The sequence below is a fragment of the Choristoneura fumiferana genome, chromosome 9 (assembly GCF_025370935.1).
Source record: "Choristoneura fumiferana chromosome 9, NRCan_CFum_1, whole genome shotgun sequence".
Lineage (NCBI taxonomy): Eukaryota > Metazoa > Arthropoda > Insecta > Lepidoptera > Tortricidae > Choristoneura > Choristoneura fumiferana.
This window is the reverse complement of record NC_133480.1, coordinates 17023028-17050405: the sequence shown is the minus strand read 5'-3', so window position 1 is coordinate 17050405 and position 27378 is coordinate 17023028. Positions and strand designations below refer to the sequence as shown.

Below are 27378 nucleotides of genomic sequence, written 5' to 3'. Positions count from 1 at the left end.
TATTACAGTACAGACACAGTAAGTGTCATAATAAATTCCCTTGTCAAGCAAGCGATGTCACTGTGCGTGCGTGCGTGCGTGCGTGCGTGTGTCACGATTCTGTTAGTTCGAGTGTTGCCCACAAAATAACTATTTACCTTACTACTTTATTACTACACGTACTTTAGTTTATCATCAAAGACCTGTGACTTAATTTCCCACCGTTATATGGACTTCCCATCCCATGGGATATTATATTTATATCAGCCATCTATCCAACCTAGCACATGTGCAGACGTTCAAATTTACGCCACAAAATATTCTTTCTGTTTTGCTCTTCAGAACATAAGTACTATCTAGCGGTCTGGCATCTCATTCCATTAAGACTTACTCGTATACTCTTAAAAGCTCATAATACCAAACATGTTCTGTTATCTAAGAATACAACTTTCATTGAGAATTATTTATTGGACCGAGGCAATAGCTTTGTAAATGGATTAGCCGGCATAAAAAATTCACCGCTCGGTTTTATGGCAAATTTTAATTTGCTTGATCGAGGTTGTGATCCCAAGGGTTTGTGGTTGGTAGCAAAAATCTGTTCAGTTCGTTGGTTAATTTAATTTTTTCTTAATTAGTCAATACTTAATATTAACACCGAGGCACGTTTTGATCACAATTTTGACTTAATTCTAATAGTTGCGGTTATATGAGACACAAGCTTACAAAAAATAACAAATGAATTTTATTGAGAACATGGTTTGTTTTCGAAGTTGGTCACTTTCGAATGGAAAAAGATACTAATATAAAATGTATCAGTTGAGTGAAATTAGATTTGTAAAGACATGAAATATGGCCTACAACATTGTTGTAATAATTTATAGCTAAACGTATACAAAATATATATTGAGATTGGTTTTTTATTGCGTACCTACGCATTATCAAACAAACAAAACTTGAGGACGGTTTATCATTAGATCATATTATAATTATATATTGGCTTTAACAGATCTGTACACGATACATTTAAACACATTTTGTACTTAATATAAAACGATAATTTACAAAACTGAATGTAAGAGCATTAGTCATCATCAGCATTAATGAATTAAATATTTCGTAAATTATTTCAATGTAAAGTAATGAATTAAATTCTTTATAAAAATAAAAAATAAATTGTTCACACCAAATGCAGTCAATCATTTTGATTCATAATCATAATAAACCACTTACATATAGTAAAACTACATAATATAACACTTGCTCCTCTGCTACCAAAATGTGCACCGCAGAGTCCGCGGTCCGCAGATTCGTTTATGCGACATAATAGTTATAGTTATACAATTACTTACACAGATAGAATAGAATACATCAGAACGAAGTGCAGTTATGACAGCATGACATGTGTAGTGTACAATATATAACAAACATAATATAGTAAAGGCAATGTGAGAAAAGGAAGGGAAGCCGTGGTGGCCTAGTGAAGCCGTGGTGGCCTAGTGGTTTGACCTATCGCCTCTCAAGCAAAGGGTCGTGGTTCAAACCCCGGCTCGCACCTCTGAGTTTTTCAAAATTCATGTGCGGAGTTACATGCGAAATTTACCACGAGCTTTGCGGTGAAGAAAACATCGTGAGGAAACCTGCACAAACCTGCGAAGCAATTCAATGGTGTGTGTGAAGTTCCCAATCCGCACTGGGCCCGCGTGGGAACTATGATGCCCTCTTGTTCTGAGAGAGGCCTGTGCCCAGCAGTGGGACGTATATAGGCTGGATGATGATGATGATGATGAATGTGAGAAAAAAATAAAAAGGTTAAGTAATACACGAAAAAAATAATTATGTAAGAATGAACGAGACACTAAAAAAGTCGTTCGAATATCCGTTCTATGAAACATGCGAGCGATCTAGTAGTAAAATCGCCCTCGTAGGCATAGATTGCGACAATACCGAAGTATGTGTGATGTGATGGTTCATTCAAATGATTATACTCGTAGTGTGAAAATCGTGAACGATTTTTCCAGATGCCAAGTTTTTCCATTCTGATCCTGATATTTTGACATTTAATTACCACTTCTTCGCTTGGCATTGGTCTTATAAGAAGGCTCAGTCACACGCAGAGGGTTAATGTTCTGATTTTCTCTGCTAGATCTAATCACAAATGAGGTGATCCGTAGAACCGGAGTAATCAACATAGTCCAAAGAGTTGATAAACTTAAGTGGTAGGACTTATTGTTCGAAAAACTGATGGTCGGTGGGACTATGTGCCGGCAATATATCGAAAGATACAGCGTGGACAAGCTTCTATAAGGTAGACTGATAATTTGGTGAAATTAGGATAGGAATCTGATGTACCTACATAATATAGTGACTTAACCCAAAGAAGGAGAGGCTCATGTCCAGCAGTGAACGGAAAATGATGATAGATAAAATAACTTATAAATTCAAGCTGCTTCAGATTCAATTCGTGTTTTGTTTTCTTTCTTTTATTACTATGGTAGGTTATGACTTGATAAATTTTTAATTAAAACCATTGTGTTAACCTATTTAACGTAAGATGGAGACCAAAGTTAACATTTACGGCTACTTAAACCTAAGTAGTTTATGAGGGTTGTGAGGATTGTAGAGGTGTTTCTTCGCCCGCCAAAACGTCCTTAGGTGTAGGTGGCATGAGGGGTACAGAGTTGAGGTTGTCGGCGCCCTGCTTCGCGGGTCTTCCCGCACACAGCATCCCTTTCTTGGCTGCCACTAGGAGCAGTATTGCCGAGGAGATGGCAAAAGATATCACCTGAAACGAGAAACAGAGAAATATTCAACTCATGTAATGGTAATGCTACTAGAGTTGAGGTCACGCGCACAAGAACATGTCATGTAATGACAGCGGAATTTTGACATTCACTCATTCATTTCATTAATATATAAATAATATGTAAATGGTGTAATCAATTGTATTTTTTGCCAGCCGGTTCCTTTTGTCTGAGACATCGCATCGCATCAAGCAAATGTTTTTAAGGTTATTTATTGCCACGAAAGCAGTGTTTTTTTTTTCACTGAGTCACGTCACTTCTTCCTTGTGTATTGTTTTATTTATTTTTTCTTAGTCTGACTGGGGCAAAGGAATCAACAGCAAACCAGCGTTACTGCACATAACGCGTGGTAACACCATGCTGAGTGGAGACCCTTTTTGGTATCCTGTCGTGTCACCAAGTTACTAAGTATTAGTGCTAGTTTTAGTCTTATTACTTGGTGGTACTTATGAAGCCAAAATAAATTTATCTTTCTTTCATTCCTTCTTCCTTTCATTCATTATCCTTTTATGTTCTTCATGTAGTTTGTGTTTGATCATTCATTTCAACTCCCGTGGCACTAACCTATACTTTTGATGCAGAGAGATGCTAGATTAGTCCGTCATAATAGAGTAATTTAAGGAGTAGGTACGTAAGCAACAAAACGGGATCTTTTAAAAAGGGATAGTGGATCTGCTGGTGATTATAATTATCATCAAAATGAAAAGTGAAACGTGCATCAAAACTCTGTGTTTAGTCTGTCAATTTCTTATTTTTCTAGACTTGAAAAACTGCTTTAAATGTGGATAGAAACATAAACCTCCTTGCAGTCAGGTAACCCTTAAAAGTGACTGCCACAGTGAACATGATTCAAGACTATATTTTGGTACTTAATTTTTTTGGAGAATTTTTCGGATTCTAAGAAACGACGAGGTTTGAATCATGAACTTTTCAATATTCTCAATTTAAGGGTTAATAGGTTAAAGCATTGTGTAAAGCCATTGCTAACGTCAGTTCAGGGAGGTTAGAACTTTACTGACAACCTCCTTTTACTGACAAGGGAGAGGGGAAGGTCAAAACCACAAAAAAAATATTAGGAGTTTACTTATTGCAATGACCCCCTTTAGGGATAAGTTCGCCATTGTACTCTTTTGTTTTGTGTTATGTTTTGTATTATTTTGTGTTTTATATACAATAAAGTGTTCACTACATACACACCTTTATGGTTGAAACTCATGATGCAGAAATCATAATGACATTAAGGTACTTAATATTAATTAGGTAAGTTAGTACAGCAATGCAATAAGTACAGTCAGCAAAAAAAAAACTAATTATTTAGTCAGTTATTCTGTGATAAATAGTATTTTTTATATTTATTTATCACAATCAACAAATAGCTAAGTACTTACATTATAATTAAATGAAGCTAATCTGTAAAACAGTTTGTTAGTGAATATTATTATACTCTTTATCTTTTAATAATGTATTATTGTACATTATTATACCGGGTGGGTCTTTAATTTAGTAATTTAAAAAATGACCGGGTTCGATTCCCGTACTGGGTACAAGTTTTTTTTAAATGTATAAATGCAAATTGTTACTAAAATCGATGACATGGTTTATTTTATTTATTTTTATTTTATTTATGTTCCTAAGAACAGATCTTCGTATGTCTTATGGTTTTAGACTTTCCCATACTGACCGATCTAAATGAACCACTCTGTATACCGTATCACTTAGCCTTACTTATTATAAGTCAGTTAAGTACTTAACTTTATTTTTTTAACTCGATAAAGTTATTTATTCAACACGCGTTCAAAGTTAGAAATATTTAATATCCTTTTACGAGCCCATTCTATCTCGGGAGAAAGTCTTTATACTTATTATCTAGTTATATGTAGTAATTTGAGTACCTAAGTACCTATTTAAGTACCTACTTAGGTCAATTCGTGTTTACTAACCATAAATTTTATTTTCCACTCGTCCCAAACAAACAATACATTTCCTCTACCTACATACATAATATCTTAAATACATGTATGACATAGTGACTGATTATTGCAGAAGGCCAATGTCATTATTACTCAATAATTTAACAAATCAAACAAACTTGTACTCACAGCTGACACCCCAAAGGTGGCGATTACTTCGAATGTAAGGAACATGGCCACAAAAACTATGAATTAGACGAGAACTCAAAAAAACATAAACACTTTGTAGAATCGCGTGCGCAGTACTACAATCTGAACACTCTCGTTTTCCAACTACCACGCGCACGCGTCGTATTTCAAGCGAAACTAGACACAGAATGACACTGTGCTCGTGTTGACTCACTCCAGAAATGCGCGTGCGGTACAAAGTTATATTAGCAGTTGGCTGTGTCGCTACTCACGTACGAATGTCTAAATAGTGCTTGTGGCTTTTTTTTAGTTCCTGTTTTGTCCGCACGCATTGATCAGTTTGTGGCGCGATCGTTTTGCACGGAGCGGCAACGTCGCGAATATTTGTCAAACTACTCGGATAGCAAGGTGGCGATAACAGGTTGGGTCGTCACCCATCTATGCTAGGCCAAACACTGCTTTATTTCCATTGATAAATAGTCTCTATTCGTTTAAATGGGCATTTTAATAGGTGAATGCCTTTTTATATGTACGACAATGATAATAATTACCATTTGGTTGGTGACCCAATTTAAGATAAATGAAATACGAATGTAATAGAACAGAACAATGCAAGAGGCATACCTATTGAAAATTTCGAGAAAAGTCGAGGTTTTTTCATAATAATGCATTTTTAATTTTTCGTCCCAAATAGTTTAGACATTATCATTATCTGCTAGGCACAACACATACTAACAAAACTAGAGGACTTTAGGCTTTAGTTCTCTTGCATCATCGAAGTAAAATAATTAGACTAGTAAATAAATGAAAGATAAATAATTTGTTAATTAAGTACATATTTTAATTTAGAAAATAAATATTTTTATGTTGTATTAAAAAATTGAATGTGCCTAACTTGATAATTTGCAGAGGGAACGCCTGCTTACATCTTTGCCTAAAGGTTCTCCTTTTGATAAGTACTTAAAATTTGTTTGTCACTTCTCATGCTCGTATTTATGCTGGATCTAGGCGACATAAAATGACTTTTTATGCTCTAGTGCATAAAGTAAAATCTTCATCTAAGACCAAGGCCATCAGGTGTAAACAGCCACAAACAAAGAAGTTTCTACATATATTTTTTAATAATTTTTAATTTATATAAAACTAAAAATAAATGAACTCGTCACGCGTCATAGAGGCTACATTAGTCCTTAACTTTTTTGTGCGGGAAATGCCCTTGAGACTACTGTACTCTGTCTCTAGGACATAATGATGCATGAACAATAAAAGGTACATAGTAAGTGAAAAAATTGTTTACACTGTTGATATTTCATTTCCTCGCCATCGAAGTGAAAAGCAGAGTGTAAAACTCGAGGATTAAACCCATTTTCCCCTCGACGTGTCGGGTCGGTTGCTATATGAACGTCTCGGGTAAAATGGCTCGTTTTATGCTCTTGTTGTACAATGTACTATTATTTTCAGTTTTTTATGTAGGTATTTTAAGCCTAGGATAATTATTTAATATTTAGTAATCATTTAATTACAATTCAAACATCTATTAAATAATATAAAATACAACATGTGAAAACCAGAAATTAAATCACAATCAAAATTTATAATCAAATAAATAATAAATTTATGCTAAATGTCATATAAAATTAAATTCTAATGCGTTACAGTCCAATTACAAATGACATTAAAATAATAATAAAATATCACTCTCTGTCACCTAAAAATATCTAAGTGAAGTCAAAAAGCCCCTCTCGAGTTGCCCCGGGCGCAAAAGTGCCCATCACACTTGCCGCGTTACCACGCTGAATAGGGATGGACAACCTTTGCGAAAGAAAAGCACCCGCACGACCATCAGAACATTTCTCGCTGATACGACGCCCTACCTCCTTAACAAAGGCCTCCGACCCCCAGCACCCCGTTGTCTCAAAAGCCAGTGGAATAAAATAATAATTTTCCTCCAGGGCCGAATATTTCTCGCGCTTTCTGGCAGCAGCAAATTCTGCCGCAGCACCGGCTGTCAGCATCGTTCGGCTAAGGTGTGAAGCTGCAAATGTGCTGACGTATGTGGCATTCCAAAGCAAGCACCTTCCCCTCTGCCACGGCATCAAAGTCAGTCCATCCGGCCTTTTCCCACCGGTGCGACAGACACCCGGCGGCTCCAGTACGCATGGGATATTGGCGGATATTAAAGCCCTCCGGACTCCGGATGATATCATTCAGAGCATGGTGGCGCGGAAATCTACCCAGACAGCGACAACATCCCGAAGCGTGATGGCCATCGTGATGGGATTTAGTAATTATGTTGATGACACATAAAAAGTCAATCAGTTATAAACAGGAATCGTAAAATGCGAGAAAAATCGATTGAAATGACGTATGACAATTATAACAATCAAGGACTAATCAAACAATATAGGACAGCATTATAATAGAAAACATAGCTTTGCCATGTATATGAAATTTTTAAAAGCTACCGAAAAGCATACGGGAGCTACCCCTGAATGTATTTAAAAAGAAGTTAATGCATATACTATTGGAAAAGATATACTACAATGTAAGGGATTTTCTGTCGCAAGGAAGTTTCCAGTACAGTTGATTTTTGTTTCAGAAAATGTATTGCATGATAGTATAAGAAAATTTTACAAATAGAAGGATAAACAATCTTTTGTCTCATTACCATCTAATGACATTTGATGTAACTACTTATTCAATGCAAATAAATCTTCTATCTTCTTCTTTTAGTTGTCTGCTAATAGAATTTGGTCTTAGTTGGCGTTGCGGGCATTATAGTAGACCCGGGCGAGGCGTGCAGTGGCGGCCAGACCGCGCCAAGTCTCAGCGTTGATGTGGTCGATGTACTGGGGTGGCACACGGAAGTCCTGCCCGTAGCCTGGCAGCTCCAGGGTGTAGGAGAATGGGACGCCGACATCCTGGGGACAGAGAAGGCGATAGAGAAAGTTGAAAGTAAAATAGGAATGCAGTGTACACAATTTTGAATATACCTACGTCTTAGCAAATTTTAACTGTTTGTGATTGTCAACTTGTTTCCAATTCAGATAGTCAAAATATGTCGGTTATAGGTTAGAACATTCTGTTCAAATTGGTAGTTTAGATATCTTTAATACAGAGAAGTGTTTAAAGTGTTAAAAATACTTGTAGATGATTACAAGTCAATCAAAGCAAACACTTAGTCAAAAGTTTTATAAATATTTTGATTGCTAATGATGAATTATTGAAATGTTGGTGATTGCAAAAAAAATGTATAGTAAAGACTCAAGATTATTATTATGTAAATACAGTTAAGAATTTCTTATCAAGTTAAGTACACACCACACTGCCATAAAAATATAACACCAGGGTTTCCTTCGGTACTGTATTTAGTTGAAATATTTTGCATTCGTTAATGTCACATACGAATTAGCATAGGTAAATATAAGACATGCTATAATGATGATGATTTTGCTACGGCATACATACTGTGATAACTGTTAATATGGCAGCTCACTAAAGTTAATCAAAAAATATCAATAAGAATCATTAAAAACTGTTAAAGATAAATATAAACCGAACCTGTCCGTAATCTTGCGCACTGCCTGACGTCGCATAAAGAATCAGGGCGCTGTTCCCGACCAGATAGTATCCTGCCTCAGGAAGCTTCACAGCATCCATCTCAGCACCCATTGTCGCTCCGACATGGTGAATCTGAGCCACATTGGCAGGCAGAGACGCGTTCCCAAAGCCATATAGCACCCAGTTACCATGACTATGGATGTTCATGTACAGTTGCATTCGGTCTAAGTGCTCTTGGATGATATCCCTGACGATACGAGACTCGACTTCGGAGAATGGTTCGTGACCAGGGTAGACGTCGGAGCAAGGGTTGGAAGAGACACCGACGGTGTTGAAGGACACGTCAAAGTTGCGGTTGGCGTCGATGCCCCAGCAGGTTTCGCTGATTTCGGGGTAGTAGGAACGCGTGCGACGCCAAAGGCGGACCTGGTTATAAATTGGATTCAGGTTATTCGAAAATTTTAAAGATATTACCAGAAACTTAGTAGGTGGTCAAACTTAATGAATTAGGTGTCCACGGCGAGTATTTGTTGAGTAGCTTTTGACATTTAAACTGAAATAACTAAGGTCTTGCTCTTCAGAAATACATTATGTTTTTCCGCTTCTTCTCTTAAACAGGGTCTCTTGTCACAACGCATTATGTTGTGGCATGCGTTGTCGTACACATATTCCATAAAAACGTCTAGAATGATCTCTTGCTCCGTCGCAGTATGCGTTAACACCGAAGAACAAGTCATGATGCTGCGTATGATTCGCTTACTGCAGCGCTGCGTTACAAATTATGATCTAGAGGCCCTAGCTATACTCACATTGGTATGCGTGTATTCATAACCATCAGGGTTAACTATAGGATGTATGATCCAGTCAATGGTCTCAAGCAGATCGCGGTCCTGTTCACGCAAGTCTTCCACCAGACGATGAATGCTGTAGAGAGCCACGGGAGTTGTGACCCATTCACGAGAATGGATCATGGCATCCATGTAGTAGATGGGCTTGGAGGTGTCAGTGAAATTTGTAGTCGAAATCTGAAAACAAAATTATGACTAGATTGTTTGGAAGCTTTCGCAAGATAAGGTGACAACCAGCCTGCCGGATTACTCCTGGAGTCAGCGATGTGTTTTGATTTGTTGTAAACATTATTCCTTGTCAGGTTCGTGAATTAGAAGCATAAAATAAAGTGGCTAGTTCTGACTGAATGTATAGGGTTGTACTTTACAAAAAAGCCTAAGTATGTATTAGATTTTCTGCAAGAAAATTTTTCTGGTAACAATCTGAGGTTAAACGGTGATGATTATTACACATAGACTACCTAGAGAACCTCAAGTTAGTAACTTAATATTATAGATTTGTCGCATGAAAATCGTTCCGGCAATCGCCTAACGTAGTTAGAACATTAATGTTTATGGGTCACAGTAGTGATCTGAACTATGCAAACTTCATTAGCCAAATTTCTTGAGAGAAGCTGTTCGCTTGGCTGTCTTCATGATAAGGATCCTTTAATTAGGTTCAAAATTTTATAGAGCAATTATGTTTTGCCCCCGTGGGGACTACGGCCCAAGTCCTCTCATTCTTAGAGGAGGCCTGTGCCCAGCAGTGGGGCGTTAATAGACTGAGATGATGATGATAATAATGAAAGTAATTCCGGCAATCACAATAATTTGGCTGCCGCAATAGGTGGATAGGCTAGCGTGAAGATGACATTGTCGGTCAAAGTAGTTTAAAACAAGTTTAACAAATGCATTAGTTAAATTATGTATTAATTGTCGCATAACTTGGATTGAAATATTGCATAACACCGCATGAAAACACCATTAAACTAACCAACCATTTAACTGTAATTTTACTAACACAATAGATTAATAAATTATTTGTATGCTTTTTACTAACAATAATGGATGTAATTATATGAATAAATTAATTATATTAATTAATTACAAATAAACTGGGATTAGTCTTCCGATTGTAGTTAATTGAGTGCACGATTAAGATAAGGTGCAAGCAGAGTAGATGATAAGAATGAGTCATGACTGGTGAAATGGAGATATTTAGTTTACGTAAAGTCAAAAACTCTTTCTAAAACGATGTAGCAATCAAATTTCTAAAATCAGATTGCTTGCAAAAACCAGGAAGGTAGCGTCCAAAGACTGAGGTCGACTCATCGTCACCATCATCATTATCATCATCATATCAGCCATAGGACGCCACTGTTGGACATAGACCTCCCCCAATAGACCTCCAGTTGCCTTGGTTGGAAACGGCTTGCATCCACCGTGAACCCGCGACATTAGCCAGGTCATCCGTCCATCTTGTTGGTGGACGTCCTGCGCTGCGCTTGCCGATCCGCGATCTCTACTCGAGAATCTTTGAGAACTTTGAAAGGTCGACTCAATAGGAGCATTCGGCATGCTAAGGAAATTTTTTCCTTGCTGAGCTGCCCGTCTGGCAGCTCTCTCTCTCCGGTATGCTGTAAAATCCATCTGAGGATAACAGCAAGGGTCTGTTCGAAAAGCAATAGCAGAAAACTAAACTAAAATATTACCTTTAAGTACTTGATGGCCCGGTTTTCGAAACTACTTCCAGCGTTGACCAGAGTAACGATGTCAGGGTATTCAGCTGCAATTCTTTCCAAGTAGGCGTCGACCTAAAAAAATAAAAATTTCATGTCGTAATGATAAAGTTTTTTAAACCTTTTTCTAGCATTGTATACCTAAAAAGTGAGTAATAACGAGACCTATTATTAAATTGTTATCTTTAATTGATAGATTTCTAAGTGAATAATCATCTTAAATGACCCTACGTTCATTTTATTGCTTAAGAGAGTGGCTCTGTTAGCACTGAATATTTATTATGAATATTTATAAACTTATAGTGAACCCTCACATCCCTGAATTTTTTTTCATGTCATTTTTTCTTTAATTTTATAGGTACTGTAGTTTAGAAGTATTTGCAATTACAGATTTTGAAAAAAATCCCAAGTTTGTTGCTGCGCATTCTTCTTGGCAATTGTGGGTTTTCCGAAAAGGCTGGAAGTTAAAAAAAATACATATTTTCAATTTAGGTTTTACGGGATGACCGTAAAAGTAAAAATTTGGAATTGAAATAAAAAATACAAAAAGATTTCAAAAAACCAATCTTAATTTGATTGCTTAGTAACGATATCTCTTGTCCGGGTGAGCGGTTAGTTCCAATGGAGTGCCGAAAAAGTTTCTCGATGAGGACTACGGCATAGATGTCGCTAGCGTCACTGCTTAAGTGGCTAAATAAGAAACAAACAAGCTGAGATATGAGGTGCATAGGGGAAATTCATGTCGGTACCGTTGACCATCAGTGGTGTAGCGGTATAGCACGCGGTACGGAATACCGAGGACCTGGGTTCGATTCCCAGTGATGGTCTTATTTTTCTGGTTTTTCTGTGCATCTATATTTCAGTTTGTATTTTCAACATGTAAAAGCGGCCTAAATATTTACAGAATAAACGATTTGTATTTGAATATAGATCTTACAGATTAATAACTGTAAGAAAAATATTTATGAAATTTTTATTCATTTTTTAATTACATTTTTTTGTTATGTCTCTCTACTGCTTTTGGTGATCAATCAAGAATATTGTATTGTATTAAAGTTATTTTTAGTCTAAGAAAGTTAAGTTGTAAATACTTCCTGATGAATTAATTTACCACCGATTTAATTTGTAACTAAAAATACTGGTAGGCTTCTACCCTGGGTGAAATATCACGTTAGATGGTTCACAAATAAGCAGAATCACAATCACATTTACTATTTCTTTCTGTCCAACGGTATAAGATAAGGATAGAATAAGATATTGCAAGGGGGTCACGATCGTTCATGTGTTAGATAGACAATACAGCCTTTTAGCTACGATATGCAGAAAATATTTTAATCAATTTTCATCACACTTCCTCGTAAACAGTGTCGTTTATACCTCGGCGGCCTAAATACCTCTGTTGCAACCGCCCAAATAAAATCTGCGACCTTTTGTTTTTGTCGTGGAACCCTTGGTCGGTTGCATGAGTCATTGTGCTTTTTTTTTTATTCGACTGGATGGCAAACGAGAAAGTGGGTCTCCTGATGGTACTCTTACCACCGCCCATAAACATCTGCAACACCAGGGGTATTGCAGATGCGTTGCCAACCTAGAAGCCTAAGATGGGATACCTCAAGTGTCAGTAATTTCACCGGCTGTCTTACTCTCCACGCCGAAACACAACAGTGCAAGCACTGCTGCTTCACGGCAGGAATAGCGAGCAAGATGGTGGTAGCAATCCGGGCGGACCTTGCACAAGGCCCTACCACCTGCAAAACTGCGTACTAATACTACTGCTGCACGACCTGCACCTGCAGGAGGACCTGCGCACACACGTCAGGCACATGCTGCGGAGGGGGAGGGCGGCGGGGTACTGGCGCTGCCAAGAGCGCAGCCTAAGGTATCGTCAAATTTGTAAAAATATTAGTTTTTTTACAAATATACAATTTTACTCGCAAATGTGATGAAAAACATTGTATGTCGCACGGGCGGTACTAGAATTATGAACAACGACTCATTAAAGCCCTCAGTCTTCGACTTCGGGCTTCTAATATAATCTCGTGCGTAATTCCTCACATACCGCCCTTAAGACACAATAAACTATAAATTGTGCTCACCTCAGCATAACGAGGGTAGTTCTCGAAAACCATCCTAGAAGACCTGCTCTGTTGGTATCTAGCTATAACAGCATCGTGTTCTTCTAGAGCTCTGCAAATATTTAAAAACAATTTTATTATTTTAAAGCTGGCTGTACAGACTAAAGTCCAATGGAGAGGTAACATGAGCAGGTTTGATTCCGCGGGTAAAAAGAAAAAGAATAGTTAGAAATTACAGACCGAGAGACGCAACTTTAGTTATTCGTCTTCCTCTGGAATGGATAACCATCGTTAGGTATAATCAAAAACTACTACTACTATTAAAATTTCATTATGACGAAAGATATCTACTGCTGAACAAAGGCTACCTCCCGCTGAGAACGCAACTTAAGCTTATTAATTCTTATATCTACCGCTTGCCCGTAACTCTCGCAATATTGGTTCAACTAGTCCGCAGGACTATAATACTCACGTAGCCACATCTTCGAGATGCAAATAGTTCTCCACACTGTTCTTTTCCAGCTCTTCAAGGAACTTGGCCTTGTTCTCCGGGGAGACCATGTAGAGAGCGTCTCTCTGGCCAACTGCGCCATGCTGCCACTCGTCCAGGTTCAAAGACTCGCTCAGTTCTGCCAGCAATTGCAAGTGCGACTGGGTGGTAAGCTTCACTCCGTGGGCTGTGTACCTGGTCGAAATCAAGGTCATATTAATCATCATCAAGATCATCAACGTCGAGGTAAATATTACTCGTGTGTGTTAGCGTGATAAGTCCCGTAAGTGGTATTTTGACTATAAGATCATCATCATCATCATCATCGTATCAGCCACATGATGTCCACTTAGCTATAGGCTTCCCCCATAGAGCTCCAGTTGCTTCGGTTAGAAGCGGTCTGCATCCACCATGAACCCGTGGCTTTACCAAGTTATTCGTTCATCTCGTTAAGAAAACGGGAAAATTAAGACAGAATCTGGTAATTATACTAATGCTTCAGTACTACATGGACCTTCACAAGACTTAAGGCGGGCTTCTACGGCAAAATGTTTGGAGGGTCCAGGGCGATCTAAGGTTAACGCTGAAATTCTTAACCCTAGACCATGAAACTGGCACTTTGAAGGTTAAGAATACTTTGTAATGAAAACACCAGCTTCCGTACTATTTACACCAGATAACAGAAGTGCTAGCACTACTGCCTGGCGTCTAGATTATCGAGTAAGATGAATACTATTTGGATAAATATTGTCATGGTTTTAGTTTGTCTTTCACATATCATTGCCTTGCGAAAGAATCCTTCTAAAAGTTATTAAGTTAAACTGTTCTATCAGTTAATATCAAAATTACCGCCAATAATATAGTAAAAAAAGTAGTAGTAGTTAATTATACAAATGAAGACATACCCGGAGTAGATATCATGCTTCCCAGCACTGACGAAGGAAACAAATAAAACACAGAAAATTGAGAACAATTTGAGAACTGCCATCGTGGCTATCCTGAACTGAATGTTCACAAATAATCTCTAGACGGCTTATAGAATTAATATTATCTATACAAATTATACTGATTACGGTATTGATTATTTTCCTTGATTATAACAAACTTGTTTGTAACAAATACCTCATCAAATTGCTTTTTAGAACTTTAGATAACACTGATAAGAATACACGCGTTTTTAGACCGCCATTAAATGTGTAGTTTTATATAGTACATCGATTTTTTCATTCATTTGTTTTTATACTTTTTAACTGCAGTTTCGTTAGGTCTGACCACAGAAATAGGGTCATCAAAAATTCAATTTTACTAAATTCAATATTTCCAATTTGTGTCAGCATATTATGCCCAATAAAGTGAAAAAGTCAATAATTGCTATAGGTATGGCGACCGAATAGCGAAGAGGTTAGAGAACCTGAGGCCGTATTTTTTTTATACGACTAGATGGCAAACGAGCAAGTGGGTCTCCTGATGGTAAGAGACCACCACCGCCCATAAACATCTGCAACACCAGGGGTATTGCAACGCGTTGCCAACCTAGAGGCCTAAGATGGGATACCTCACGTGCCAGTAATTTCACCGGCTGTCTTACTCTCCACGCCGAGACACAACAGTGCAAGCACTGCCGCTTCACGGCAGGATTAGCGAGCAAGATGGTGGTAGCAATCCGGGCGGACCTTGCACAAGGTTGGTTAAGGTTAAATTAAGGCCAGCAAAGTAAGTGTGCTGTGACAGCAGCAGGCGAAGCGACAGAACAGAATAGCAGCTAGATTAGTAGGTTGGGTATGGTTAGAACTGCGGCCATAACAGCGCGCGAGCCGAGCGAGCGAAGCGAGCGTGCCGCGGCAGCGGCTGGCGAAGCGCCAGAATCTTACTGTTGCCTATAAAGGTTAGGTTAATATAGAACTACAATTAAAACAACACTGGGGTGTTTTTAACGCTTCAAATATTATCGAGATATACCTTTCTGCGTAATAATTAACTATTCGGACATATAAAAATTATTCTCACCGATATTATGTCATGTTAATATTATGATTTAAAATTATGCCAAAGAGCGATAGAGCGTAGCATATTAGGTGTGAAACGGATGGACATAATCCGGAACACCACGCTGCGCTGAAAAACACGCATAACCGACGTTGGGAAAAAGACTGCTAAGCTAAAATGGGACTGGGCTGGATACGTCTGTCACAAGGTCTAAGTGTCTGTGTACAAGGGCTCGCTCAGTTACTTGGTGGGTGCCGGAGAACGGCCAGCGACATCGAGGCAGACCGAGAAGGAGATGGCGGGACGATCTGGACACGTAGGCAAAGGACTGGCCTGACATTGCGTCAGAACGAGAGTTGTGGAGGTCAAGAGGAGAGGCTTTTGCCCAGCAGTGGGACACTATACAGGCTACTTAAAAAAAAATTATGAGAAATGATAGTAGATATGCGAAAAAACATATACAAAAAGTAATTTGGTGATATGATGATTCTGCTCCAGGTTGTTATGGGAAACGAAAGTATGATATTCGATTTTGAGCAACATATTAGTAAACCCTTTTTCCTTCATGATTCCCCCAAAAGTTTGTACCGTGATCACTTTTCGAATAGGATGGAGCATCTCCTTGTTGTGAAAGGGACTAAGGTATCCCATCTTAGGCCTCTAGGTTGGCAACGCGCCTGCAATACCAGGGTGTTGCAGATGTTTATGGGCGGTGGTGATCTCTTACCATCAGGAGACCCACTTGCTCGTTTGCCATCCAGTCGAATAAAAAAAATTAAAAAATTAGGAAACTTATGTAAGAGTGTACAGCGCTCTCTATTGCCAACTAGGGGAAACAATCACACTGGTTCATTATTAAGTTGCATAAAATCGAATGTCATACTTTCGTTTCCCATCAACCCGGAGGAGAATCATCATGTCACCGAATTACTTTTCCTGAAAAAAAGCAATACTATGACACTTTATTGCAAACCAAAAATAGTAAGCAGCCTGCGGTTTCAACGCAAATTAACATGCCAATGACCTAATTAACTCATAATATTAATACCATCTAAATCTACCAAGCTGATTTAGCTTGCAAGAGTACCAAACACACACACACAGACTTTCGCATTGTAACGTAGTGGATATTTATCGGTTCTTATTTTAATTATAAATTTACAGGAAAACGAGCGTGTTTTGGTTATAATTTAATATAACTCATTCAGCGATGGAAGATATTGGACTGCCGCTTTGGTTGATTATCACATTATGTGCTGCCGTAAGTACGTTAATTTATTATTTATTACTTTAAAAATATGCTTAATCCTTTCCAGAAAATTAAATGCGCCGTGAAATTTAAACTTACATATAATAATATTAATGAAATTAGGTAAGTATATAAATAAAGTGCCATTATAAATAACTAATCAGTCCCTATGTATACTACGAAGTGCAAAATTCGAATTTCGCTGACGCTTATAACATATATAATACGGGAGTGAGAGGGACGGTATGATACGAACTTCGATTTTCGATTTTCGTTGTAGCCCCTCCTGATATTGACGCAGTTTTGTGCATTATGATCACGAGTAAATTTTGTCTACACTATCTAAATTCCATAACAAATACGTCTTATTATAAATTAGTAATAGTTTTACCTACTGGGGGGCTACTATGAAATTCGAAAACCGAAGTTCGTACCGTACCGTCCCTTTCACTCTCACATTAAATAACGTAAGCGACAGCGGGACGGCAAGACACGAAGTTCGTCTGGAGCTCATTTTCGTTAATCATGGTCTACTGGATTGCAAAAATATATAATGTAATTTAATCGTGAATTTAAAACTGTAACTGTCGGTAATTTTAAAAGCAATATCAGTTTGGAATCTACTTTAATTGACATAACATTAACTGTCCTAACGCGACAACGCCTAACGTTGAAGTGGCATGGCATTAAAAACGCATAATGCTTAGTACCTACCTACTCAAAGTCAAAGTCAAAGTCAAAATATCTTTATTCAATTTAGGCTATAACAAGCACTTATGAATGTCAAAAAAAAATCTACCACCGGTTCGGAAAAAACCTCTGCTGAGAAGAATCCGGCAAGAAACGCAACGGGGTATATATTTTTTTTTAAAACAGATTTACAATATTATTAAATGATATGTATACATCACAAGTATTTAACACAACTTTATTTTTAACACAGTAGGTTCGCTATTTGAAGGGATCGCTAATGCGGATCGGAATTATTTCCAAATATCCCTGTCCATGATATAATCATTAACTTTATAATACGCTTTTGATATTAATGTCTTCTTGACAATTATAGATCTGAATTTTGTATCCGTTTCATTTATAATATTTTTTGGAATTTTATTATAAAAACGTATGCAATTTCCCAGAAAAGACTTTTTGGTTTTAGCCAGTCTGTAAGATGGAACTTTAAGCTTCCCTGTGCTTCTAGTAGCCTTTGGCTTATCGACGTTAGTGGGAAAATCACATATGTTCTTCCTAACATACATGATTATTTCAAAAACATAAAGCGACGGCAGGGTTAGGATATCTGTTTCCTTAAAACAAGATCTTAAAGATTCACGCGTCTTCAAATTATAAACTGCTCTAATTGCTCTCTTTTGTAAGATAAAAATTGACTCAATGTCTGCAGCAGATCCCCATAAAATAAAATACTCATAATAATATCTACGCATAATGTAGTTATACGCATGACGTTAATAAGTATAACTTAAATTAGTATAACATTATCTGTCAGAACTTTATCCAGCATACATTTATGATACACATAATAACAAAGAAACAAACTAAATTCCACATTTATAATATTGGTCAGGTAAGATATTAATTAGTTTACCTAGCTACGAAATTTTATCTAAATCGGTAAACTCCTTTCGATGTGATGTAAGAAACAAGCCTATGCATACACACACGCTCACACACATCCACAATTTTATAATATTTTTAACCCCCGACGCAAAAAGAGGAGTGTTATAAGTTTCACCGCTGTCTATGTGTCTGTCTGTAGCACCGTAGCTCTTAAACTAAGAGTATAAAATAAGTGAGTAATTTTCCTTTTTTTATTTCAGATCTTAATAATTATAACAAATTTAATTATGTGTTACTATTTCTGCTGTCGAAAGGTAAAACGATACGATTGGATACTAATTCATGTAAATAGTGTGAATCAAAATTCTAACGATATTGTCATCAACGGTATGACGTTTGACTATACTGATCATCAAGATACTGAGGATCATTACGGAATGCTCGATGTCAGTCGTCGTCATCAGAAAGGTAATTATGCAGAAGAAAGAGGCCATGACATCAGAGTTGATCATGGCTGCAGTTCTTTTCCCGACTTTGAAGGTTGTAATGATTAATAGTCACAAAGGAGTATAAAGAGGGAATAATAAAATAGAGAAAAAAAAAATCTTAGTACGTTTTTTATTTCGTGATTCCCACCTGCGTTAAGATTAGTAAGGATTATTACTAGCCATTACATAATTGCATTACATTTTTTAAGTTAAAAAGGCCATGGAAATTTTGGCATAAGTCGTATACAGCCAAGTCTAATGGCCGGTATCAGATATTTTGTTGGAACTCCGGACTTTTTTTATTGGGTCTGAAACAGCTTGTGGTGTTTTCGGTGGAAAAATACACCTGCAGTTTATTTTTAATGAAAAAAAGGCGGGAAAGCATAAGAAAACTATTGGAATAAAATTAAATGTTATAATATATTTTGAGAAAAAGTTTATTCTATTTCAGAATTATTCACCATTTTTGAGAAAAGCTTTATATTAGTCTCGGCTGGAATAGCAATTGCTGGCTTCGTATTAGTTAAACGGACGAGCTTATACTCAGCCAGCAATTGCCTACTTCCAGGCCACGACAATAATCTACTAATGTAGGTGAAGCTATGACGTCACCGGGAATTCCTCTAATAGATCTACACGCAACGCATTGGTATTTCTGTACGTAAAACATTCACTAGATGAATTCACCTTCGAACTTTGTGTTTATGATTTTAATAAATTTAATTGACCTAGGCAAATCTACGTACATCTAGTCAAGGCCTATATTTTTTTATTGTCTGATCTTTGTATTTGTAATGATCTTCGAGGAATAATCAAAAGGCTTTTTGTACGTAGGTATTTTGAGTTTCAAAGAAATTGTCATAAGGTACCTAGTCATTTCACACACAGGAATATAGATTTTCGAAAAAAGATCATTCGATTTAGAGTGTAATAGGACTAACATCCTTAGGAATTCCATTTCATATTTATAAATTTTGATTTTCGGAGTTTTGTCTTTGGAATAATGTACAGTCGAGTTCATAAACTTATGAGCAAAAATTTGATCAAAAATATCCGAAGCCGAACACGACTCTACGCTGTTAACAATAGAGTCGTGTTCAGATATTTTTGATCTTTGCTCACAAGTTCAACTCAACTGTACTTCGGAATTTCGAAATTGTGTTACGGAACCGTTTTTCCGTATTGAGTGAGACTGGTTTTGCCAGCAACATTGGCAGGTGGAAAAACCTAACCGCGCCTCGGATGTACCTTTGTTTTGTCCCTTTCTGTCGGATACGCGTGTGCGAAAGGAACAGATGCTGTGTAGGCGTCATAACCACTACGATCGCCCTTTACTACGAAGTTCAAAATTCGAACTTCGTGTGTTGCCGCCCCGCTGGCGCTTATATTATTTAAAACGAGAGCGAGAGGGAAGGTACGATACGAACTTCGATTTTTGAATTTCGTAGTAGCACCTTTGTTGCTATCAATAGACGCCAATGTTTGTTTTTAAGTCATTCATTGCGCGCTTGCGCCACCAAGCAGTGCTCCAGCTTTTTGAAAATTTTGCATACTCCTGTTGTTTTTAAATGTAGTCCAAATAATATATTAACGCTTTGTTTATCGTTAAAACTGGTAACTGTTGATTTAGTTTGACGTGATTTTAGATCTGCAAAATGCAACTTCCTTGGTTTGTGATTTTAGTATTAGGTATTGGCGGGATTTTACTTTCTCTTGCGGTAAGTTTTATATTTAAATTGTTTAAGGCTTTGTAAGGCTTAAGTATTTGTAAACACAGACGATGTTAAATTATGAAATTCTCAATAAACTAGTTCAAAAGTGAGTGAATTTCGGTTGAATCACTTTAGAAGATGTATTGTAATGTTTTTCCATCGTTATTTTGTCGGCAAAGCTCGTATTTATTTGGAAAACCCTCAACTTTGTCACTTCAAAGTTCAATATCTCAAAAACGGCTGAACCGATTTTCAAAATTTCAAATCATTTATTCAGTAAATAGGCCGCAATGGGCCCTTTTATACGTCATTTTTTAAACTACCAGCGCTTTCGAAAAGACCATCATTGCCAAGAAGAATGCGCCGCAAGAAATTTGGCAGAAAGTCATTTTTTCCTAATAATATAATTACAAATATTAATAATTATAATTCTTAATATATTTTGATAAAACATGTTTAAGAACCATCGCTAGAAAACCTGCTATCAATTAGAAAAAAAACGCATTCAAATCGGTCCACCCGTTTAAGAGCTACGGTGCCACAGACAGACAGACACACGCACACACACATAGCGGTCAAACTTATTAATACCCCTCTCTTTTTGCGTCGGGGGTTAAAAACGAACTTATCCGAAAAACTACGATGGAAAAACATTATTTGGGTAGTTAGTTCTACAAGCGTTTATCCGCTATCAGTTTCCTGTCGCTTATCTTATACTGAAGAAATGAGCAAGGAAGAATGGAAGGATTTATACGAAGAAATAAGATTCATCATCATCATCATCTCATCCGTAGGACGTCCACTGTTGGACATAGGCCTCCCCATAGAACTCCAGTCGCTTCGGTTGGCAGCGGCCTGCATCCACCGTGAATCCGCGGCTTTAACCAGGTCATCCGTCCATCTTGTTGGTGGACGTACTACGCTGCGCTTGCCGATCCGCGGTCTCTACTCGAGAACTTTTCGGCTCCAACGGCCATCTGTTCTCTGTGCTATATGGCCTGCCCATTGCCACTTCAACGAGCTAATTCGCTTGGCTAGAAATAAGATTGTAAAACATTATTTTATAGTTCTGTAAGTTTTTTTTGTACCTAATATACCTGTTGTAGAAAACTAATTTCTATTTTATTTTTTCAGTGTTTACACTTCATATGCCGAAGTTGCTGTAAAAATATCGAGAAAGATGGAAATAAGAAGAGAAGAGACATTGAAAGTAATCACACGAAATCCTATAATACTAGAGCTTATAATCACAATATATGGCCTTATAACATTAATAATGGAGATTGGGTTGGCGCAGATGGTACTGGAGGTTGTGACAGCGGAGGTGGTGATACTGGAGGTTGTGACAGCGGCGGCGGTGATACGGGAGGCGGTTGTGATAGCGGAGGCGGCTGTGATAGCGGAGGCGGCTGTGATAGTGGAGGAGGAGGCACTGATTAAATATTATTTTTTACTGGTTTATTAGTTTTCCTTTTTGCCAAGTAATGCCGTAAACTAGCCGTTACCCGGGACTCAGTCTGCGCAGAATTCATTTATCGCTAGGTACCCCACGGGAACTATGCAATTTTCCTGGATAAAAGCTATCCTATGTCCTTCCTAGGGACTCAAACTATCTATATACCGATAGATGTTTAGCGGTTTGGACGTGATGGGGTAACAAACAAAGAAACATAGTTACAAACTTGCTTATTTATAATATTAGAAGGATGTAAGTGTTAAGATTGGTTTTTTGGAATCTTTTTGTATTTTTTATTTCAATTCCAAATTTTTACTTTTACGGTCATCCCGTAAAACCTAAATTGAAAATACAAACTGAAATAAAGATGCACAGAAAAAACAGAAAAATAAGACCATCACTGGGAATCGAACCCAGGTCCTCGGTAATCCGTACCGCGTGCTATACCGCTACACCACTGATGGTCAACGGTACCGACACGAATTTCCCCTATGCACCTCATATTTCAGCTTGTTTGTTTCTTACTTAGTCACTTAAGCAGTGACGCTAGCGACATCTATGCCGTAGCCCTCATCGAGAAACTTTTTAATTTGATTGCTTAGTAACGATATCTCTTGTCCGGGTGAGCGGTTAGTTCCAATGGAGTGCCGAAAAAAAGTTTCTCGATGAGGGCTACGGCATAGATGTCGCTAGCGTCACTGCTTAAGTGACTAAGTAAGAAACAAACAAGCTGAAATATGAGGTGCATAGGGGAAATTCGTGTCGGTACCGTTGACCATCAGTGGTGTAGCGGTATAGCACGCGGTACGGATTACCGAGGACCTGGGTTCGATTCCCAGTGATGGTCTTATTTTTCTGTTTTTTCTGTGCATCTTTATTTCAGTTTGTATTTTTAATGGATGTAAGTGTGTTTGTTTTTTTCTTATTATTTTATAGCTATTTAAAAAACCTGAGAAAGATAATCCATCCTAATGTTATAAATACGAAAGTAGAGAATCACGAGCACTATCGATTAAGCAAATAAAGTGTCCCACTTCTAATTGCCAGTCCTGTGATGTAGTTAACCGTATCCCATCAAAAACATTACATGTAAAAAGCTGCAAGTCGCGCAATAAGTCCGATTAGGCCGTATAGGTACCTGAAAATTCAGGGTTTTTTTTTTTTATTAGACTGGATGGCAAACGAGCAAGTGGGTCTCCTGATGGTAAGAGATCACCACTGCCCATAGACACTCGCAACACCAGGGAGATTGCAGATGCGTTGCCAACCTAGAGGCCTAAGATGGGATACCTCAAGTGCCAGTAATTTCACCGGCTGTCTTACTCTCCACGCCGAAACACAACAGTGCAAGCACTGCTGCTTCACGGCAGGATTAGCGAGCAAGATGGTGGTAGCAATCCGGGCGGACCTTGCACAAGGTCCTACCACCTGCAAAACCTGGTTCTAGCTTTACCCATAACAAAATTACAGAATGTTGAAAATGGCCTGAATGGCTTCGAGAAAAGTATGATACGGCCGTGCCTTTGTTTTTGTTTTGCTCGGCTTGGCGGGCGCACTACCGTGCCCCAGATACATGTTGTATGGACCGTCACAAAACTGACTAATAAACTTTGTATGGAAAATTAAGGATAATAAAGGCAAAACGGGTACATTTTTTTCTGAATACACACATACACACACACACTTTCGCATTTATAATATCTTTATAGTATCACAAACGAGCGTTTAAATAAGCTTTATTGACCATTTCCGTTCAAATAAATGTATGAAATAATTTTGACCGAGTTTCTGGGTCGAATGCTTCTCTGTGCAGCATCACGAAAAAAGTACTAAATTTGTTTCACTTTTTTTTAATGCTCTATTTGACGAGACCATGTGGACAGTCAATCTACATACCAGTGTTGACGGTAAAATGTCTTTTTAGATGCACGCTATTTAAGTAATACATGAATTGGTTTCCAATCGGATCGTTTTATCTTCGGGTAACAGTACAGTGATAGTTGTAATAGTATTTGTTATAATAATATTTCATTTATTAAAAACAAGAAGCCATGGTGGCCTAGTGGTTTGACCTATCGCCTCTCAAGCAGAGGGTCGTGGGTTCGAACCCCGGCTCGCACCTCTGAGTTTTTCGAAATTCATGTGCGGAATTACATTTGAAATTTACCACGAGCTTTGCGGTGAAGGAAAACATCGTGAGGAAACCTGCACAAACCTGCGAAGCGATTCAATGGTGCGTGCGAAGTTCCCAATCCGCACTGGGCCCGCGTGGGAACTATGGCCCAAGCCCTCTTGTTCTGAGAGGAGGCCTGTGCCCAGCAGTGGGACGTATATAGGCTGGGATGATGATGATGATGATGAATCATACAAGTTTACAACAGTATACAAATTAAAACTAAAATTATAAAGTAGACTTCATCATCATCATCCCAGCCTATATACGTCCCACTGCTGGGCACAGGCCTCCTCTCAGATCAAGAGGGCATGGGCCATAGTTCCCACGCGGGCCCAGTGCGGATTGGGAACTTCGCACGCACCATTGAATCGCTTCGCAAGTTTGTGCAGGTTTCCTCACGATGTTTTCCTTCACCGCAAAGCTCGTGGTAAATTTCAAATGTATAGAATAGAAGCACATAGAAGCTCATGTCAGTTTCTCCAGTTGCCTTCAGCAGAGCTTTGACGCCCGAGTACTCGCGCTAGGATTAGAAAAGACTAGTAAGCATTATTACTAGTCCTTAGATAATTATTGGTATAGGTTGTTTCACGAGAGTTGAAGTGAATGATTACACACACAGCTATATTTTGTGTAATGACAGCTGGGTTTTGACATTGACTCATTCACAATCATGCATTCAACTTTTGTGCAATCAGTTCCTTTTTAGCTGTGGGACTCTTGTGGTACTATCTATAGGTGATATACAATTTGTTGTTAAATCTCGTATTACTCACTCATAGAACACCGCTAAAAACAACAACATGGGATATCCAGTTTTTTAGGGTTCCGTAGCCAAATGGCAAAAAACGGGACCCTTATGGATTCGTCGTGTCTGTCTGTCTGTCTGTCCGTCCGTATGTCACAGCCACTTTTTTCCGAAACTATAAGAACTATACTGTTAAAACTTGGTAAGTAGATGTATTCTGTGAACCGCACTAAGATTTTCACAAAAAATAGAAAAAAAACAATACATTTTGGGGGTTCCCCATACTTAGAACTGAAACTAAAAATTTTTTTTCATCAAACCCATACGTGTGGGGTGTCTATGGATAGGTAAAAATGATATTGAGGTTTATAATATAATTTTTTTTAACTGAATAGTTTGCGCGAGAGACACTTCTAAAGTGGTAAAATGTGTTAAAACTAAAAAAAATACGTGATGCAAATTTACACTGAAAATTGGTTTGAACGAGATCTAGTTAATAGTTTTTTTTTAATACGTCATAAATCGTAAACCTGTTACTTGCTGCTACGGAACCCTTCATGGGCGAGTCCGACTCGCACTTGGCCGTTTTTTTTCCTCCATGAACTACCTTGATACTTACGTTTGATACTGATCGTAAACAAGTTATTTGATCCAAATGTAAAACAAGGCATGAAGCAGAGATAATTTTATTTTGGTTCCTCTTTTTTACGGATATTTTTTTATGACATAATTCTATTTTGCATAATCTGTTTACGCACAATTATATTACGCAGAATTCTTTTACGCATAAGCAATGTAAGCCGAATAGGCTTTACGCATAATTTGCGAATTCTGAATATTGTTTAGGCAGAAAATGACTTGCGCATAAATTAGTTACGCAGAAAGTTACTTTCGCATAACTAATGTAATTTTGCCGATACAATATAATGAGTGTCCTTTAATATTACAACAGAAATGACGGTTTTCTTCAAAGCTGCTCTGTTTTTATTACCTAAGCTTACTAACTTAATCCAATTTATTTCCTAATCTAATCTACTTTACCTCTGTAAATTAGTAAGTAACAAGTGGGTGCTAGTAACTCATACCTTTAAACGAGCAATTCTTATATTTATGTATAATCAGAATCTTGGAAACGGCTACAACGATTTTGATGAAATTTGGTATGTGGGGGTTTTCGGGGATGACAAATCGATCTAATTTGGTCTTATCTCTGGGAAAACGCGTATTGTCGAGGTTCGCCCAGGTAATTTTTATAATGCGGGGCTTCTATTTTTAATCTGAGGAACATAAGGTAAATGACGAACCTATCCAGGTTATAAAAGGGGGTAGATTATGTGCCCCGCCGTCCCCCCTTTTTATGGTGGCTGTTCGTCCCGTTACAAACACAATTTCAACCTAACCTAATTCTTAATCAATTTTTTCTAGTCATAATTGTTTTATCATTTACCGTTTTTATATAAATTTACCATAACGTACAGTGTAAGTCTTACACTAATCAAGAAAAAATACTTACTTTATTTTCGGACATAGATTTGAACAGGATTGGGGCTATCAAAATTAGGCTAAATTATATATTTATATGCTAAACAATATTATGCATAATAACATTCGGCCATGTTAATATTATGCTAATATAGGTAATATAAGCCGGTAAGCCGTGGTGGCCTAGTGGTTTGACCTATCGCCTCTCAAGCAGAGGGTCGTGGGTTCAAACCCCGGCTCGCACCTCTGAGTTTTTCCAAATTCATGTGCGGAATTGCATTTGAAATTTACCACGAGCTTTGCGGTGAAGGAAAACATCGTGAGGAAACCTGCACAATCCTGCGAAGCAATTCAATGGTGCGTGTGAAGTTCCCAATCCGCACTGGGCCCGCGTGGGAACTATAGCCCAAGCCCTCTTGTTCTGAGAGGAGGCCTGTGCCCAGCAGTGGGACGTATATAGGCTGGGATGATGATGATAATAGGTAATATTCGGGTAAATAATCATTCGGCTTATAAAGAATCACGCCGAACTAAATTTCGGCAAGTTTAAAGTTCGGCGTAAATAATAATAAGTTTCAGACATTCAAATATATGCCACCTTTTTATTTGTAATAGTAAGACTATGTAAAAATAAGCTTGTACAAAAGGACCAGATGTGTACATTATTTTAGGCGCCATAACCTCTATAAGATAGTGTCACGAGAGTTGAAGTGAATGATTCCACACACAGCTACACAGATCTGTTCACTCACAAAGGAGCGCCCCTCCACAGCTTATCAATGTGCATTAGTACGAACACGTTGTCTTAGTGTGCGTGACTGACGGTACGGACACCAAAAAAATGCCACGTTCGAGCTACGCACATACAAACTTGTCGTACGGATACGTTTGCAACTATAAAAATGTGGAGGGGCTCCTTCGTGAGTGAACAGATC

General features: G+C 37.9%; 1 protein-coding gene and 1 long non-coding RNA gene across 2 annotated transcripts; both read right to left on the bottom strand.

Annotated features, from left to right (window-relative positions):
• Positions 1 to 577: 577 nt before the first annotated feature.
• LOC141431474 (uncharacterized) lies at positions 578 to 26881 on the bottom strand. The gene is made up of 2 exons (XR_012451725.1): positions 26640 to 26881; positions 578 to 1485 (listed from the first exon to the last, which is right to left on the bottom strand). It is a non-coding gene; the product is annotated as an uncharacterized lncRNA (long non-coding RNA).
• LOC141431470 (carboxypeptidase B-like) lies at positions 5698 to 14590 on the bottom strand. Its single transcript, XM_074092659.1, has 7 exons — positions 14477 to 14590; positions 13554 to 13766; positions 13103 to 13193; positions 10980 to 11081; positions 9250 to 9465; positions 8441 to 8866; positions 5698 to 7800 (listed from the first exon to the last, which is right to left on the bottom strand). The coding sequence occupies exons 1-7, from the start codon at positions 14557 to 14559 to the stop codon at positions 7636 to 7638; spliced, it is 1296 nt and encodes a 431-aa protein (XP_073948760.1). The 5' UTR covers positions 14560 to 14590; the 3' UTR covers positions 5698 to 7635.
• Positions 26882 to 27378: the final 497 nt, after the last annotated feature.